The 19508-nt window shown below is 46.0% G+C and overlaps 1 protein-coding gene across 1 annotated transcript in view; it reads right to left on the bottom strand.

Moving 5' to 3' along the window:
* LOC307248131 (structural maintenance of chromosomes protein 6) overlaps positions 1–17692 on the bottom strand; it is a 30410-nt gene extending 12718 nt beyond the window's left edge. The window contains exons 1-13 of the mRNA XM_080024393.1: positions 17566–17692; positions 16936–17068; positions 16728–16833; positions 15213–15349; positions 15073–15134; positions 14907–14987; positions 14648–14749; positions 14378–14497; positions 14168–14266; positions 13592–13738; positions 11344–11432; positions 6185–6349; positions 5841–6019 (exon numbers count right to left, since the gene is read on the bottom strand). Of these exons, the coding sequence (XP_079880519.1) occupies positions 5841–6019; positions 6185–6349; positions 11344–11432; positions 13592–13738; positions 14168–14266; positions 14378–14497; positions 14648–14749; positions 14907–14987; positions 15073–15134; positions 15213–15349; positions 16728–16833; positions 16936–17068; positions 17566–17652 (1507 nt within the window). The 5' untranslated portion in view covers positions 17653–17692. The remainder of the gene's footprint in view (positions 1–5840; positions 6020–6184; positions 6350–11343; positions 11433–13591; positions 13739–14167; positions 14267–14377; positions 14498–14647; positions 14750–14906; positions 14988–15072; positions 15135–15212; positions 15350–16727; positions 16834–16935; positions 17069–17565) is intronic.
* Positions 17693–19508: the final 1816 nt, after the last annotated feature.

Raw genomic sequence — 19508 nt, 5'->3', positions numbered from 1 at the left:
CGGTTCAATAAGACAAAGAACTTAAGAACATGGTTCGTAAGTTTATACACGAGGATAGCCGTAATTGGGACAAATGGTTGGACCCTCTGTTGTTTGCTGTGCGGAAGGGTCCCCAGGCCTCCACGGAATTCTCTCCCTTTTAACTCCTTTTTGAAAGGGGACCCCACGGGGTGCTAATCCTTATTAAGGAAAACTGGGAGGACGGGCCTAGCACCAGCAAGAATGAAATTCGGTATGTTCTGGACCTGCGGGCAAAACTCCATATGCTGGGCCACCTGTCACGTGAGAATTTTCTCCAGGACCAGGAACAGCAGCGGAGACTGTATGACAGAGGGACACGACTGAGGCAGTTTTCACCGGGAGACAGGTTGCCAGTCTTAATCCTAACATCTAGCTCTAAATTACTCGCCTGGTGGCAAGGGCCCTTTGTGGTCACACGGCAAGTCGGGGAGGTGGATTAGGTTAGGTTGAATGTACTGACAGGTGAGGGGCAACTCAGGTGTATCACCTCAACCTCTTAAAGGCGTGGAGGGAGGGGATGTCGGTCTCGCTGGCCACCGCGGTGATCGGGAGAGACGAGTTTGGCCGGGAGGTTCTAAAAGCTACTCATGAGATCCCGGCCCTTTCACATGAACATCTCTCGCCGGGCCAGGCAGCAGATGTGGCTGCCTTACAGCAACGGTTTGCTGATGTATTCTTTCACCTGCCAGGCCGCACGTCTCTCATACACCACCATGTGGAGACAACCCCAACGCTGTACTGCCTGCCCAAGCACAAACGCAAAACTGTGCAGGCAGAATTGAAGGCCATGCTGGAAATGGGGGGTAATAGAGGAATCTACTAGAGACTGGTGTAGCCCCATCGTGCTAGTTAACAAGCCCAATGGGAGAGTTCGGTTTTGTGTAGACTAATGGAAGGTGAACAAGGTGTCAAATTCAACACATACCCAATGCCCCGGGGCGACGAGCTACATGACGATTAGGCACGGTTCAATTTTTTATGACACTGGATCTAACCAAGGGCTACTGGCTGATTCCCTTGTCTCCAAAGTCCAGGGAAAAATCGGCTTTCTCCAGTCCGCAGGGGTTGTACCAATTCATGACGCTTCCGTTTGGGTTGGTCGGGGGCCCCAACCGCCTTTCAGAGACTCATGGACTGGGTTCTGCGCCCGCACACGGCATATGCCACCGCCTACTTAGATGACGTAATCATTCATAGCGATAGCTGGGGTTGGCACATGCAGCAGGTGGAGGCAGCGCTAGAGTCCCTGAGGCGGGCGGGGCTTACCGCCAACCCTAAGAAGTGCGTGATTGGGCGGAGGGAGGTACGGTATCTGGGGTACCACTTGGGTGGGGGGCTGGTGCGGCCCCAAATAGATAAGACCGTGGCGATTGCGGCCAGCATGAGACCCAAGTTAAAAAAGGAGGTAAAGAGGTTCTTGAACTGGCCAGTTACTACCGGAGATTCATACCGAACTTCTCGGAGTTGACCACTCCTCTAACCAATTTAACTCGAAACCGGCACCCTTTCGAGGTGCCACTGCAGTGGCTCCATCGTATGAAGGACACCAATGCGTGGATCACCCGTTGGTATCTGGCTCTTCACCCCTGTTAGTTCAAGGTGATCCATAGGCCAGGGGCGCAGATGGTGGTAGCCGACATCCATTCCCGCCGGGGGCGGGTTGGCTGTCAGGCGGACGGCTTCCCGGCCCAAGTCGGGCTGTGGGGGTATGTGGCAGACTCGGGGGCGGGGTTGAGCGGGCTCTGGGAGGCAAGGAGAAGTCAATGTGGTAGAGTGGCGCTCACTGCCTAGGTGCCAGCTGTGGCCAATTGAATGACTGGCCAATCACAACAGCTGGAAAGTTATTATGTCTATTTTCTCTTGTAGTGAGGGAGATGGCAGAAGGACCGCATGGGAGCTCGCTGCGGAAGTCCCAGTAGAAGCCAGTCTGAAAAAGCACCGTCTTCGTTGTGTGGACCTCACTTGAACTATTACAAACGCTGTGTGCAATAAAACCCGCCGTGCTGGCGCTTCGGCCCTGAGAAACACTGTGTCACAGTTCCTTGGGAAAGCCGGGGGATAGTGACCGCACTTCAATTCCCATTTTTAAATAGCATCTATTTGATGTGAAGCCAACAGCTTATGGCCTATATAAACAATCAGCATAACCATGCAGGAAGACAATCATGTACCTACTAAATAAGTATAAGTCAACCGTATTCATTCTCTTAAGAACTTTCTGTGTAACGCTCCCTGAGGGAGCCTCATGCTCCATGTTTGCACTTGTCAAAAAGCTCAACTTATACCCCTTTACCACTGTGCCAAAACCCCAGAAACACCCACTAACATCCGGCATTTGTCAATAGTGGGAAAGGTAACACCTGGGTTTCAGTTCCGGGACAAATGACCAAATGATCATTTCATATCCGATTTAGAATGCAAAATCTAAATCAGAAGTTATTGACTTTTTTCCTGCATGGGTGACCATGAAATGTTTTGAGTGTGGGGATGGCTCCGTGGAGAGCACCGCAGAGAACCCCCACACTCCCTGCCAGGCTCCGAGCCACTCCAGCACTGCCCCAAGCCGGTCTCCAAACCGGAGGAGCGCCTCTGCTCCCTGCCGTCGAAGGACCGGTGTGCGCACAGACAGCATGAATACTCCATGCTGCCTCTACTGTAGTGTTGGGTCGTTCACGAACGATGGGTTTCTTTTGATTCTTATGATTTCTAAGTTTTACAGTTTTATGTCGTTGTTTGTTCAAGTTGCAGTTTCCTCTACTGCTTTTCCACCCCTCCATCACATTGGAACCATAACATGCCCCTTTTACGGCGTGTTTGTGACGTCGAACTTGACAAATTAAAATACATTTTAAAAAAGAACTGCATTTCTCCTGCCTAGGGGAAATGCGTCAAGCTAAGCTAAATATTTTACCTACCTTTTTACCCGGGTAAAAACGGTACTAGTGAGAAAGAGTAACTAATGATAGCAGGGTTTAGCGAATTGTCTTGGCCTAGATCAGGGGTCGGGAACCTTTTTGGCTGGGAGAGCCATAAAAGGCAAATATTTCTAAATGTATTTCCTTGTAATATTTAATAAAATTGAATGCAACTTAATGCATGCATTTTTTAAGTAAGGCATACATTTAACGTATAACACATCCCTGAGTACTTAATAAGCGCTATATATAATACATTTCTCTTTATTATTCTAAATAATATTATTGTTATACTGTAGCAAACCAATAATAAATGAAATACTTTTTACCATTAATACGACTTCTGGTGCTGCATGGGTTTGCTGATGGCCTTGTAGTCTGGTTCATACGTAGTGAGGTTAAGCTTCATGCAGGCGTTGAGGCTTCCATCAGTTAAACATGAGTGTAGGTTGCTCTTAATGTTGAGCAGTCTTTCTCAGATATGAGAAAGACTGCTCACATGCGTATGTAGAACCAAACATGGTCAATACGGCATGTGACGGGAAGATCATTCAAAGTTTTAAGAATCAGCTGGTCTTCAGGTTCAAGTTCAAGTGATTATTTGTCACATACATATTGAGATTTTTTCCATTTCTGTCCACTTGTGTTCAGCTTATCGGTCCAACTCTAGGCAGGGAGTTTTCTTAATGTTTGTCTGTCTACCAGAGGGGATCGGCGCATGGGCTCGTAAACAGCCCAGCAGTGGAACGCCATTCCTCCTAAGGATCATTATTATCCACAATTATTATAATAATCCTCAGTGAGATATACACACACACACACACACACACACACACACACACACACACACACACACACACACACACACACACACACACACACACACACACACACACACACACACACACACACACACACACACACACACACACAAAGTTAGGGATATTCGGCTTTTGGGTGAAATTTCAGGATGAACCTAAAATGCACTATAACCTTTACAGCTGAACTTAATTTGACCTTCTCTAAACTTTTGAATGCACATGTCCAACTGTTCAATGTTTCAGTACTTTTTGCACAACTTGCTGTTCTCTAAGAAGGAGCTGAATGGCAAAATTCACAACAGGTGTTTGATCCATGAATCGACCAATACATTTCCTGGTTCAATTAGAATTGGTATTTAAACAGTCCTCTTCATCATGCTGTTCACATTTTGACATCATGAGACCAAGACGACACCTAACAATTGATCAACAGTACCTCCCCATTGCGAGGCTTCAAACAGGATGTTCTCAGAGGGAAGTGGCCACTGAGCTTAGAGTGTCACAGAGTGTCATCAGCAGCTTGCAACAGAGATACTGAGAGACTGGAAAAGTCATAGAAAGGCATAGAAGTGGACGTCCTTTGGCCACATCCCGCACTGATGACCGCTTCATTGTGAGCAGTGCCCTGCGGAACCGGATGACGAATGCCACTCAACTCCAGGGACATTTAAGGGAGATGAGAGGCACCCAAGTGTCACGTCAGACCATTCAAAACCGTTGACATCAGCGTGGTCTGCGTGCTAGACCACCTGCAAGGGTACCTGACCACACCACCAGGCACAGGCATCATTGTCTTGCATGGGCCAGGGAGCATTGATGCTGGACGAGGGACCAGTGGCCTCAGTGCTGTTCTATGATTAAAGTCGATTCACGTTGAGCAGAAATGATGGCCGCCAACGATGTTGGAGACGTCAAGGAGAGTGCTATGGATCAGCCACTGTTGTCACCAAACGAGCCTTTGGTGGTGGTGGTGTTACAGTGTGGGCAGGTGTGTCTAGTCACTGCCCTACACTTTGTGAATAGTACAGTGACAAGCCCATACTACCTGAATAACATCATTAATCCAGTCATTGTGCCCCTGCATGAACAACACAGGCCTCATTTCATCTACATGGACGACAATGCTCCAGCTCATCGAGGTCGCTTCATTAGGGAACGGCTGCTGGAGACTGGGATACCTCAAATGGAGTGGCCTGCACTTTCTCCAGACCTGAATCCCATAGAAAATCTATGGGATCAGCTGAGTCGCCGTGTAGAGGCTCGTCACTCTGTGCCCCAGAACCTCAATGACCTGAGGGCCGCCCTTCAAGAAGAGTGGGGTGCCATGCCTCAGCAGACAATAAGTCGACTTGTGAACAGCATGAGACGTCGTTGTCAAGCTGTAATTGATGCTCGAGGGCACATAACAAGTTATTGAGACTGACATTTTTTGTTGTGGTAAACCCACCACTGTTGTTGGCTTTTGTTTCAATCAATTGTTTAAGATGAGGAAATCACCATTGCATGCTTCTTCTTAAATGCCCTACTTTCATGATATATCACTCTAGCGTTAACTTTTTACATTTTCCATAAATTTCACCCAAAAGCCAAATATCCCTAACTTTTTGTGAGTAGTATATATAAATAATTGTGGCCTGCGTGCCGCATATTGAAATGAACAATAAAACTCTTGCCATGTCTCACCTGTGGGCAGAGACTCCCACAAGTGGCACCTGAGCAGAGACCCAAGAAGGGCAGGGCACCGAGTAAAAGCAACCCCGGAGTTTTTTCCTTTGGTCTGCAGCCGGTGTTCGACTACGCCCCTTTGTCCGCCACATTTATATTTAGAATTTTATTTTCAACATTGTAATTTCTCTTACCTGTTCTTCTTTAAAAAGACACAGAATAATTATTTATTACTTGTTAATTGTGATGAAAATTTTTAGCTCAAAATTGTCTGCGAGCCATTTACAGTCATCAAAAGACATTGGTTCCCGACCCCTAGCCTAGATGATATGGAATACCGGATAACCTTAATTTCAGGAGGGTACAATACCATTGAAGGTCGATAAAACATAATATATGTATATATGGCCAGTATTACCTAGCGGGCCCCGGGGCCTCTCTTTGAACTGGCCTCTTCTGTGGGCTTCCTGAATGGAGTTGAGAAGATCCGGCATGTGCTCCCCAAAGCGCCGCATGCGGTTGGAGCGGCTGGCCTCCATAGTCTGCAGGTTTCTGCTGTTGCCACTGATCGACCTCTGGAGAGTATCGTGCTCACGTCTTGGGATTGGAGAAGAACACGGTCAAACAGACAACACATGAGAATTTTGGGATTAATCTTTTAACTTCCCACTTAAAGCCCTTTCCCTGCTGTATGTTTACTGTTCCTCTTTTCCCAAACTGCATCTAAATTTTGTATACAGAAAGACTCTGCTGGTGTCCTACTTCAGGGTGGAGAGCTTGTCCTTGGCGTGTTGGGATGCCTGTTGGTACTGTCCAATCTGCTGAGCCAGCGTGGAGTCCTGGTGAGCCAGGTTCTCCATTTCATTCTGGAGCTGCTGTATACGATCCTCCCTCGCCTGGCTCTCTGCTCCTTTTATCTGACTGATACTGGAGGAAGAAATAGATCTATCAAAATACAAAATCTATTAAAAATTAAGAAAGAAAGACCAAGGAAGAGGACATGGAAAGTGGAGTAATGCAGACCTGTCAACGTTGAGAAAATATTTTGAGTATCTCAAAAGTGTAACAGGGAGTCTTCGTGGCATTTGAGTTACTGCAGCTAAATGACTACATCAGTTATTCACACTGTAGCCGTGTTGTAACAAGGCTCATCACATTGTATGCAAGCTAGCTAACTATATATAGACATTTATCTCATTTGAATATGTGACCCACTGTAGCAAAACCCGCTATCTTGCGCATTTCTAAAATCGACAGGAGCAGCCAAATAAGTTGAAAAAAAACCTTTCTTTTTGGCACAGTGTGGCACGGTGTGGCACGGTGGCGCAGTGCATTGCACTGCTGCCTCACAGCAAGAAGGTCCTGGGTTCGATTCCCCCCTGGGGCGCTGTTGGCACCGTGCTCCGGCGGGTTATTTCCCAAATAGGAGCCTTTCTGTGTGTAGTTTGCATGTTCTCCCTGTGCTCACATGGGGTTTCCTCCACCTCACGTCAGTAAGGACCCCCTCAAAAACATGCACCCATCATCGTCTGACCAGCGATGGATATTTATCACCTGGTCCCCGGGCGCGTCCACGTATGCTGCCCACTGCTCCTGGCTGTGCCCCCGGAGGAAGGACAAGCCAGGATGGGTCAAATGCAGAGGAACCATTTCACCGGCCACCATCAAAGCATGTGCGTGTGTGTGTGTGTGCAAGCATGTGTTGTAGTGTGGTGTGTTGCGTGATGAATAAAGACTGTTTCTTCTGTTTCTTCTTCTTGAAGGAAAATTAGGTTTTTCCAGATTCATGTTCCTTTGTGTTTTGTTTCTAATCACTCAACGTATTTCTCCCGAAGAATCGCCACCTTACCACGGAGGAGGGGTCTGTGTGTCCCTGGGAGCTGTGTTTTAGGGGGCATTAGCCCCTGGTAGGGTCTCCCAAAGCAGGGTGGTCCCAGGGGAGGGATCAGACAAAGAGTGACTCAAAGGACTCCAATTAAAAAACACCAAAGGAAATAGAAGGGTGCAATGCCAGCCGGGCGGCGGGCAAAGGCGGAGGCCTGGGCCTGCTGATCCTCGGCATCCCAGACTAGTTCTAGGGACGTGGAATGTCACCTCTCTGGCGGGGAAGGAGCCGGGGCTGGTGCGGGAGGTGGAGTGGTACCAACTAGATATAGTTGGACTCACCTCTACGCACAGCACTGGCTCTGGAACCAAACTCCTGGAGAGGGGCTGGGCTCTCTTCTTTTCCGGAGAGGCGCCGAGCGGGTGTGGGGATACTTAGGAGCCCCCGGCTGAGGGCCCCTGTGTTGAAGTTCTCACCAGTGAACAAGAGGGTCGCCTCTATGCGACTACAAGTTGCTAAGGGGAAAGCTCTGACTGTTGTGTGTGCTTATGCACCGAACACCAGTTCAGAGTATTCGGCCTTCTTGGAGTCTCTGGGTGGGGTCCTGGAAGGGGCTCCGCCTAGGGACTCTATAGTTCTACTGGGAGACTTCAACGCTCACGTTGGCAACGATGGAGAAACCTGGAAGGGGGTGATTGGGAGGAACGGCCTGCCTGATCTGAATCAAAGTGGTGCTTTGTTATTGGACCTCTGTGCTAGTCATGGATTGGCCATAACGAACACCATGGTGAGCATAGGGTGGCTCATAAGTGTACGTGGTACCAGACCACGTTAGGTCAGGACCTGGAATCCGAGAGGATCATGCAAAACCTCCATTCCAGAGGCAGCTGCTTGGAGCTGTGGTCAGAAGGCAGTCGGTGCCTGTCGTGGCGGTAACCCAAGAACCCGTTGGTGGACACCAGCGGGGAAAGGAAGCCGTCAAGCTTGGGCTTGGCTGGCCCAGGGGTCTCCCGAGGCAGCAGACAGGTACCGGCAGGCTAGAAGGGCTGCGGCTTCGGCGGTCACTGAAGCAAAAACCTGGGTGTGGGACGAGTTCGGAGACGCTATGGAGAAGGACTTTCAGTTGGCCTCAAGGAAGTTCTGGCAAACTGTTCGGCGACTCAGAAAGGGAGAACAGGGCTTGGCTCAGGCTGTGTTCAGCCGGGGAGGAGAACTGCTGACCCGGACTGGGGATATTGTTGGGCGGTGGAAAGAGCACTTTGAGGAACTGCTGAACCCGACCATTACATCCTCAGGGGAAGAGGCAGAGTCTGAAGAGTCAGGGGAAGTCTCGTCCATATGCTTGGCAGAGGTCTCTGAGCCTCCCAGGGAAAGTTTACTCCAGGGTGCTGGAAAGGAGGCTCCGGCCGATTGTCGAACCTCAGATTCAGGAGGAGCAATGCGGATTCCGTCCTGGATGTGGAACAGTGGACCAGCTCTTTACCCTTGCAGGATTGCTGGGGGGTTGTGGGAGTTTGCCCAGCCAGTCTACATGTGTTTTGTGGACCTGGAGAAGGCTTTCGATCGTGTCCCTTGGGGGATCCTGTGGGGGTTACTGAGGGAGTATGGGGTACCGGGGCCGTTGGTACGAGCCATCCGGGCCATGTACAACCAAAGTAGGAGCTGTGTTTGTATTCTCGGAACAAAGTCAAACACGTTCTCAGTGGGTGTTAGACTCCGCCAAGGTTGCCCCTTGTCCCCGATTCTGTTTGTGATATTTATGGACAGGATCTCAAGGTGCAGCCGAGGTTAGGAGAGTGTCCGGTTTGGGAACCTCAGAATTGCATCTCTGCTTTTTGCAGATGATGTGGTTTTGTTGGCTTCAGACTGTGACCTCCAGCATGCACTGGGGCGGTTTGCACCTCCAAGTCCGAGGCCATGGTTCTCTGCCGGAAAACAGTGGATTTCTCTCTCCGGGTTGGGAGCGAGTTGCTGCCCCAAGTGAAGAAGTTCAAGTATCTCGGGATCTTGTTCATGAGAGAGTGGAAAATGGACCGTGAAATTGACAGGCGCGGTGTGGCATCAGCAGTTATGCGGGCGTTGTACCGGACCGTTGTGGTGAAGAGGGAGCCGAGCCGGAAGGCAGAGCTCTCAATTTACCAGTCCATCTACGTCCCAACCCTCACCTATGGTCATGAGCTTTGGGTCGTGACCGAAAGAACGAGATCGCGAATACAAGCGGCCATAATGAGTTTCCTCTGTAGGGTGGCTGGGCTCAGCCTTAGAGATAGGGTGAGGAGCTCGGACATCCGGAGGGAGCTTGGAGAAGAGCCGCTCCTTCGCGTCGAAAGGAGCCAGTTGAGGTGGTTCAGGCATCTGATCAGGATGCCTCCTGGGCGCCATCCTTTGGAGGTTTTCCGGGCACGTCCAACCGGTTAAGAGACCACGGGGGAGACCAAGAACACGCTGGAGGGATTACATATCCCAGCCTGGGAACTCCTCGGGGTCCCCCAGGAGGAACTGGAAAACGTTGCCGGGGAGAAGCCTGCTTAGCCTGCTGCCACCGCAACCTGGCCCCGGATAAGCGGAGGAAAATGGAGGGATGGATGGATCAACGTATTTTCAAAACCGAGTTTGATTTATAAATAGTAGAAAAACATTAAACCATGGAGTTAAATATTCCCTTGAGATGACATGGGGAAACGCAGTTAACTTACCGAGACACTGAACAGCGCTGAACAACGCTGATATATTGTTTCCTTTAAAGCGAACGTCCAGGTGAAGATCATTCAGCCATATTCCATGTGATGTGAAGTCACAATGTGAAACCGTTTTGATAGAATTCAACCTTTAAATCGTACTACTTTTACACACACCTGGATCCATTGCTATGAAACGGTGGATCCGTAGAAGAAGAAACATTCACGTCACGCACCAACCCCATTTGCATTCTGGGAGCTAGCGGAATGAACCAAGTGTGGGTATAACTTTGAAGGTGATCATCTCAGAATCACAGTTTCCCACACCCTTGTCATTAACAAGTCATAGCTTTAAATATATTTGCTTGATTTACATAAGTGACACCCTGATTGGAAGCTCTTATTCTCCACTTTCAAATGATGCAAAAGAAAAAAAAGTCGAAAGCCGCCAAATGACCCTAAAGTATGCATTGGGTCACATATTTCCCTTGAAAGGCAACATCTTGTTAAGTTATCGAACATGTTTACCAACTAGAGATGCAGCGATTGGAAATTTCTTGGCCGATTCCTGTTTATGATTTTCTTTAAGTCTGACCTGCAGATTCTGATTTCCAATCTACTGTACGTCGATGAAAAATACATCCCGTGATATGATCACACTCACGTGATTAGACAGCTGCACATACAATCACAATAGTGAGATTGCAGATTTTGACACTATTTATTTTTGTTCATTATTCACTATGGAACAATAATAGAACATGGAACGGTCACTGAGTTCCAATAAATAATAAATAATTTTTCTAATCTTCTTTATTTACCTTGAAGTACCTCCAAACATTTTCGGTTTTTCGCACTATTTTTTGAGCATCAACTACGTTACATTACGTTGGTATCAGTTTTGAGTATTGGAACATTTTTACCAGTACAGTACATGAGCACAGTATAGGGCGTGTAAATATGACCGGCACAGAATCTGAAAATACTCTGTATCACTGATCGGCCGGTGAAAACCGACCAATTCGGGTCATGGCCGATCGATCGGTAGATCTCAACTCTTATGTTAACACTACAGTCACATTTTTGTGCATTATAATAATTCTCCCACTTCCCATTTTACCTCACAATGCAGTGTTACACCTTGGTGGATAATAAAGCACCGCTCAGTGGCTGCATAGCAGTGGATGTTGAGTGAAAGGGGGGGGGCACGCATCGAGTCCAATCCGAGGGATGTAGTTTAAATACCCAATAAATGTATGGTATTGTTTTGTATTGATTTACGCCATTAAATTAGTATCTATCTCTATCTAAATAGGCTTTTTTTTTTTTTTTACGTAGTTTCAGCTAGCATTTCGTACCTGCGTATTTTGACTAAGAATTGCGTGCAGGTTGGCAATGTGATGCAAACAGCAGTGTACCTCAACTTGAGCTCATCTATCCTTGAGGACAGCTGGACCTTGTCTGTCTCCAAATCTCTCAGGTTGGTCTTACATCGGTGGACAGTGACCTGTAGACACAAACGCACTTGGAGCAAATCCCTTCCAAACCGAAAGATTTATTACATGCACAGCACAGAAGATTGCAACAATAAAGGGGTACGGAAGCAGTACTCTAGCAACAACAGTGGGAGTTATCTGTGCGTTGTTACTCGCAAAATAAAATTTTACGTGAGAATTTCTGGACCAAATGCCGGACTAGGGCTGCCACCAAATAGTTGATCAAACATTAGTTGATGAGAAGAGTCGACTAACATAGTCGAGTCATAAGCTACGTTCACACTGCAGGCAAAAGTGGCCCAAATGGATTTTTTTGGTCATATGTGACTCAGATCTCTTTTTTTTCATGCCAGTGTGACCAGCACAAGTCACATGGAATCTGACCTTTTCAATTCGGATTTGGGCCACTTTCATATGTGGTCCTTAATCGGATACAGGTCAAATTTTTTGCATTGTGACCTCAGTCTGACCAGTCAAATCAGAATTCATGCGACTTTTATGTCACTCTAGAGCAGGGGTGCGCAGGGGGTAAGGGCATCACGCTGTTACGCAGGGAGGAAAATAAATACAACTAATACATCTATATTAGGGTCACGGAAAAAAGAAAAAAGGACCTTCGTCTTTCGAGAATAAATTCCGCCCCCAACTTTGGAACCGGCGAGCACGGAAAGGCACACCGTGGCCGCCCGCCACGGCTAACAAGCGTATACAGCACAGGAAGGGAAAATAAATAATAGATCGATGAATAGAACGACCCAGCGAGGGTGCACCCAGGCTCGCCCGTTTTATGAATTTGCCTGTCATGTTCACTGCCGTACAGCAGCGTGCTGGGTCCCCGGGTCTGCGCATCAGTTAATTATGGAATCTGATATTCCCCACATTTAAAAAATAATGTGAATCGCAAAACAAAAAACAATTGGATCTGAGCAATAGATCAGAATTGGGCAAAGGCTTGCAATGTGAACGTAGCCGAAGTCGACCAAGTTTTTTATTGGTCGGTTAGTTAAAAAAAAAAAAAATCCTTTCGGGAGCTGCGTAAGCTCCTAGAAACCAATACTGTATAGCTGGACCCATATATGAAATGCTAGAGGGCTTTTCATTTGAAATTTTTTTCATGTTCAGTATCCTTGCTGGTTGTTTCGACACATTTAGAAGAATAACTACAGCTTTCGATGAGCGGCTTTTTCCGGTAACTAACAGGAGGCTTATCTAAAAGTCAGAATGAATATTGCGTATACTATAAAAGAATATTATGTAAATTATGAAAGCCATTTGAAACAGTTAATCACATTTTTCGGTTACCAAATCAAATTTTAAAAGGCCTGACAGGGGTAGTGCACCTGAGCCCTGTGGGGCAAGGCACTGGGAAGGCGCAGCGAGAGACAAGTGTACCTCCACCTAAGTGAGTCCGCCTCCCAGGAAGCAGTGAGGGCGGGGCTTTACAGTGGGGAGCGGGGGTTTAAGGCGGGGACAGGCAGCCCCTGGAAATGTGGCCAATGAGGTGTTCCTAACGAGGGGACACCGACACCGGAAAAACGATCTTCCGTATACCATATTTCAGTGCAAATTATGTCAATACGTAATTAAAATGTACATGAATAAAATAATAATAGTGTCTAATAAATTTAAGTGATGTAATGTTTAACCGGTGTCATTAACAGGCGGCTCACTTCAAGCGTGCACAGCACTTATAGATTAAATTTATGTTTTATAAGCTTATTATTAGGTTAGTAGTTAGGTTAGTATAACAAATAATGTCAGTTATATAACATTCTTACTCAGCCCTGGAAATCCAACCATTTTCTGATACCCCAAAAACATATATTTAAACAACTAAATTAAAATTGTAAACATGCAACAATTAATCGACTAATGGTTTGAACTGAGGACTAATAGTCAATTAGGAAATCTTAAGTCGGGGGCAGCCCTTTGCCAGACAGAGACAAACAAGGAGGAAAAATTGTAAAGCTTGCAATATCAACCAAGTTCATATTTGGGAACCAATAATGCAATATACTATTATGGTTCAATTTAAGAGATATTAAACAGGGAGTGGTCATTTTAACATTCTACTGTTAAAACAGACATTCAATAATAAGGATTTTAAAAAGAGCCAAATTCAAATGGGAAATCACGGAAGAGCTGGCCAGTGTACAGCCTTGACTCTCACCTCGGCGGATTTGAGGAGGTTATTGCGCTGGCTGGCCTCAGCCTTCAGCTGGGCACACTGTGGCTGCAGCTCCTGGACACGCGCAGTGATGTTCTCCAGCTGGTTGTGGATCTGCTTGAACTTCAGCTCAGCGTCAGCCACCTTGTTCTTCACAGCGCCAGGAAATGAAACCGGAGATTTGTGGGAAATGACACAGAACTCAGTACACTCAAATCATTGGTAATTACATATCTCTCTATGTATGTTACCGTTCTTAATGTATAATCCTGTAACGTATATATCTTATGACTGTATGCTGATATCCTTTCATATGATGGTGTGCTATAGGTCTCATAGGTGTATGTTTTTGTCAAAATAACTACTGTCAAGGACTCCAGGGGAGGACCAAAAATCTGTCAAGTGCGACAAAACATTTTCATTGGTCACACCGGAAACTCAAATTTAATAGGTCTGAATATGATATATTAGGAATATTATGTACTCTCCAGTCATTCGCTTGTATTAAACGTACTCTTCAATTATCGCTTGTCTGTTGCCAGTAGAATCAGAAACGTTAATTTCCAATTCAACAATTACCTTCCATTCTTCCACCTTCTCATCAAATTTCTTGGTAGCCTGCTGGTCTGACTGCAGCTTCTCCCGCAATGGCAGCAAATCCTTCTCCATCTCAGCCACCTGCAGCAGTTCAGTCACTCACAGTGAGGTTTAAAATCCTCATATTTCCATTTAATATAGCAAGAGACTCTTCTACTGGTACTGAATGTAGCTGAGGGTTGCTGATCTCACCAGAACCCAGGCCATCTGTTTCTGCAACTCCTCCAGCTTGGTCTGCATGTCGTCCAAAGAAGCCAGGCTCCTGTACCGGTCCTCTTTCTCCTCTTTTTTCACCTTAAGTTCCTTCAAGCACTGTTTCCCAGTTAAAAAGGCTAGAATTAACCGTGAATATCCTACAAGACTGGCGATGTAGAGAGGACATTCCCATACACAAAATAACAGAATGTTTCAAATTTTTAGAAAACAGAAAACACTCTGATACAGTTTGGTATAGATCCTTACTTCACCGTGTTGTTCCAGTTTGTCATTAATGCCCTGTTTGGCGATTTTAATGTAAACAAAGTCCTCTTTCATCTGCTCCAGCTGAGTGGCTTTCATGAAAAACTGCAAAGAGCAGGAATAACAGATTAAAACTACAGTAATGGTGTTAAGGAAATTTCCATTTAGCAATCGTCTACACTAATTTCTATGCTTAATGCTGACAGACAACTAAGGTAGATTACACATGTAACATGTATGGAATACAAAAGTGGGAAAACACCTTGTACTTGTCCCCTTCTCCTTTTGAGTGCAAGAAGTGCTTGCTCATCTCTTGAGTGAGAATTGTCACAGGATTGTTTACCTTAAAAATCAATAAATCAGTAAATCAATACAATAACAAAATATATATATATATAATTATACTTTTTCAGCACAACATTTAGTACCTGAATATTGTAATTGTCCAGGATAAACTGAAGCTCTTCCTTTTTGGTTGACACAATCTGACCTACAACGTTTGACAAATGTGAGAAATTCTGACACGGCGCAAAGTGAGGAGACCTTCAAATCCATCCATGACCCTTACCCGATTTGGCTTTTAGTTTGTAGGTCCTCAAGCCCTCCCGTGTTATTCTCAGGTCTATAGTAATGGCTGTGCCATAAACGTCTGGTTTGTAAGCATCCTTTCCTTTGTTACGCAGTGTTATGGAGACATCAGCTGAACTGGAAGAAAAAACACCGGGCTCATTAGGGCAGGTGAAGCAAGCGCTAACAGCGGACTCAGATTACATAGGACAATTTAGGTAGAATAGCATTACAATGTGAAAAGGAGTTTCCTTAAGAGACCAAGAGACAAGTGCAACATGCAGTGGAAGGAAGTCAACATTCAAGCCAATGCACTGCACAAGATGTTTAAGCTTAGTTTGTGATTTGCATATCTTATGCCTGAAAGAGACTTCTCAAACTACTAATTTTCAAGGACTTAACGAAAAACAAATACACCATTTTGAATGTGATCTTTAAAATGATATAATCGTTTCCCATTGTCTATGATTTATATTAGTAGGTACTCCTCACTTAACGACCATTCGGATGAACGACCAGCTCTTCGACCAGTCGGTATTGTAGGCTACGTACAATACCGCAAAGTATTGTACGCAGAGCGGCGTCTCAGCGTCAAGCATCTTATCGTGCATCACCCTTTCTCAGTCTTGTTCGCTGTCTGTCAGTATTCACTACACTTGCGTTCGCAATCTCGAAGACTGAAATAACGGTAAGGGGGAAGGTCCTTACTTATCGACCAATTAGCTTAACGACCTAGTCGTAGGAACTGAACTCGGCCATTATGTGAGGAGTACGTGTGTGTGTGCGCGCGCGCACATATATATATATATATATATATATATATATATATATATATATATATATATGACAGTCCGACTCAAGGCAGGGAGTTTTCTTAACCTTCTGTCTGTCTTACAGAGGAGATCGGCGCACAGGCTTGTGAGCAGCCCAACAGAGGAACGCCATTTTTCCAGCGCTCAAGAGGAGAGTTATTAACTTCCATTAAGAATCCTCAGATATATATATATATATATATATATATATATATATAATTGTGGCCTGTGTGCCACATACTGCAATGGACAAAAAAAGACAAGCCATGTTGGCGCACCACGGCCAGACCATGTCTCCCTCCCTGAACCCTTAACTGCGGGTAGAGACCACACACACACACACACACACACACACACACACACACACACACACACACACACACACACACACACACACACACACACACACACACACACACACACACACACACACACACACACACACACACACACAATCCCATTGTCATCCTCTATAAGTATCTATTTCCAACCATGCAGGATTAAATTTACAATTCCCTGGCATAACCTGTTGAAAAAGCGATTCCGGAATTGATTACAATTTGAATGACAAAACTAGGGGTAATATCAGGTTTTCAATTATTGGATACTTTTAAAAGAGGACTTTTCAAGCACTTCAGCACTAAAGGGGCAATTTTAGAGAATGCATTCATGTTAATCAGATGATGTGTGTGCACCGTCTTTACCATTCTCCATTCTTCACAAAACCCTTGAGGGACGAGCCTCTGCTCGTGGCTTGTGCGGTGCCACCAAGAGCCACTATCAGAGCTGTGAGAACAGCACTCTTTCCACCTGTCACAAGAAATTAGTGGAGAGAGAGAATTTTCATCTGTCAACATTGTGCAATTAATTTAATCTTTATAGATATATCAGCAAACATGTGGTTTTGCTTACTTCCATTGTTGCCAATAATGAAGTTGACATTGGAACCAAATTTAAAAGGGCCAAGGAGAGAGTGGCACATGAAATTCTTCAGGGTGATGCTCTCCACGATGCCCACATCACTCGCCCCGCTGTCGGCCTGCAGCTGAACATACATGACCAAACATGACCAAACATTAATCAGAATCAGAAACAAAATCAGTTTATTGGGCCAAATATATATAATATTATACATGCAGAATAAAGAAAATGTGCTCTATGCACTCGATGAAGTTACATTTGAAAAAACGTTATGAATGGAGCCAAGGGATGGCAGGGATGCAAACCTTGACCGGGCGTATATGAATATTTGTTGATTTTCAGGATTACTTCAAGACAGGTGGACTGTTTTAAATGAAAATATTTGACTTCAGTGGTCTAAGTTTGTGATTAAATCTAGACCTTGTCGCGCTTGTGGTGATAAACATTCCCGTCCCATAAAGGAAGATGCGCCCGGGAATGTTCCATGTTGTGAAAGGCTAAAAACAACACCTAAATCTGACTGTGTAGCTGGAGGAGACACGGACGTTTTAATTTGGCAACAGAAAACCTGGGTGAACGGTTGTTCTCGCCCAGATCTCGCTCCATAACAGCTCGGAATACCTCATTGTGAGTCAGCGAGAAGCTCTCCTGACTGGGACCGACGATGTTTTCGTCGTCCTCCTCCTCCTCATCCCCCCCGTTCTCCATCGTCCTGCTGCGTTTGTGAGGGGTTTCATCCCTGGAGCAGATCCTCCTCTTCGCCATCGCGACCTCACACCTTGGGCTCTGCGTAAAGACGCGCCGACGAGACGGTTACGGGCGGAACAGCGAGGGAATTGAAAGAGAAAGCGAAAGTGGAGAGACTACGCTAAAAGGAAGACCTGCTTTCCACCGAACGGCGACGACAACAAGTGAACAAGTTAAGTCCACACACGTCTAACGTAGTAACCCGTCGGTGTCGAGTGTTCACGGCTTCGCTTTAACTACAAAAGTTAAACCCCTTTGCGGAGGACTAGCATCCTGTCGGCTAACGTCAAAGTAGCTAATTTAGCTGTCGTCCTCGCTGAAGTCCCCTCGTTAACTAAAGTGGTGTGTGCGGCGTCAAGCCATGGATTGGCTCAGCTTCAAGTGGACCTTTCTAGAGACGTCGGCTGCTCGACGGCTGCAGTGTCCAACTCGGCTCCTGCAGCGGAAGGGCTGCCGTTGACTGCGCGCACCGAACTCCGCGGGATTGCGCGGGCAGTGGCTTTAATACGGAGGGCCGGGAGGGCCAAACAGGTCTGGCGGACAACGGCGCTTCGGACCAATAGGAGCCCGCTGCGATTCGGGCAACGCCCACTTCCAAAGCGGGCCACGCCTCTCACTGTATGGCGTCATAGCCTTGCTATAAATAGCCGCGGTCCGAGAGGGGAGCCGTGCCCCGCCCCTTTGCGAGGGCTGAGCGTTTGACGACTGTCAAGAAACCACAAATAGTCGGTTGATGTCATTAAAGTTGTAGTTGTTTTAAAATAAACCAGTCGCGGAGGTGAAGCGACGCTTTCCCAAGCACGTTGGAGAACCGTTTAGGAGCAATTGTGCCGTCAAAAGGTCCAGCGCGCCCGTGTGTTCGATGTTCTAAATGGCGCCATCTGCCGGACAGCTCTTGGCACTGCAGCCGCATGGAAGGATTTGCGGAGCTAGACGTGCTTATTGTGCAATTCTTCTGGCTGTGCGCCTTGGGAAGTGGTTGTGTCAAAAAGCAAAAACGTTTCAGGCAACCGGATCAATTGATTTTTAAATGATTATTTAGAGATATGGAAAAATGGTACAATAAACAACAATGAAATACAATATAAAAATAATTCGACTTCAAAAGTTTAGGCCAGGGGTAATAATAAGGATAGAATTGACTCCTAATAATTGACCTTTCCTTTATGGAAAGAAAATCTCAAATGAGTCCTGTGTGAAACTGAAATAAGTCCATGCTTTGCCATTTAAATTGTTTATTTTTGTTCTATGTACGGTTATTCACCTTTACAAAAAGTATGTCATGTAAAGCAGCATCCCACCAAGCACCCAGCTCTATACACTGTGAGCCACCAGTGGATCTCCACAGAGTATTTAAAAACTACTGATACAGATTATAGTGTGTCGCCATAAAGAAAAAACAGATACACAAGCAGAACACTGATGGGAGAGGTAATTTTATTTGACAACTAGCACAGTGCCCCTTCAAAACATGCCTGTTCAAAACGGGCTTTACTGTGGAAGTAAGTGACTCAGTCGCAGAGCCCTGAAGCCCTGCCCCGCTGCTGCGCAGAGCTGAACAGCTCACTTGTTTGTTCAAAGTTTATTAATATTACACGTGAGACGTGTCCAAATTGCACCAAATTCGACACTGCACGTCCTTGGGTACCCAGCAATATACCCGCCAAGTGTGAAATAGATCAGATGAACAGTTATTGAGATAATAGAAGGACATACACACAGACAGACAGAGATTCCTTCCTTTATTAGTTAGATGCTGTTAACCTAAAAAGCTCACAGAGTGACAACAAAACAAAACAAATAAATGCATCAACCCA

Source organism: Zeus faber, assembly GCF_960531495.2.
Source record: "Zeus faber genome assembly, chromosome: 2".
Taxonomy (NCBI): Eukaryota; Metazoa; Chordata; class Actinopteri; order Zeiformes; family Zeidae; genus Zeus; species Zeus faber.
This window is presented reverse-complemented; position numbering and strand designations above follow the sequence as displayed.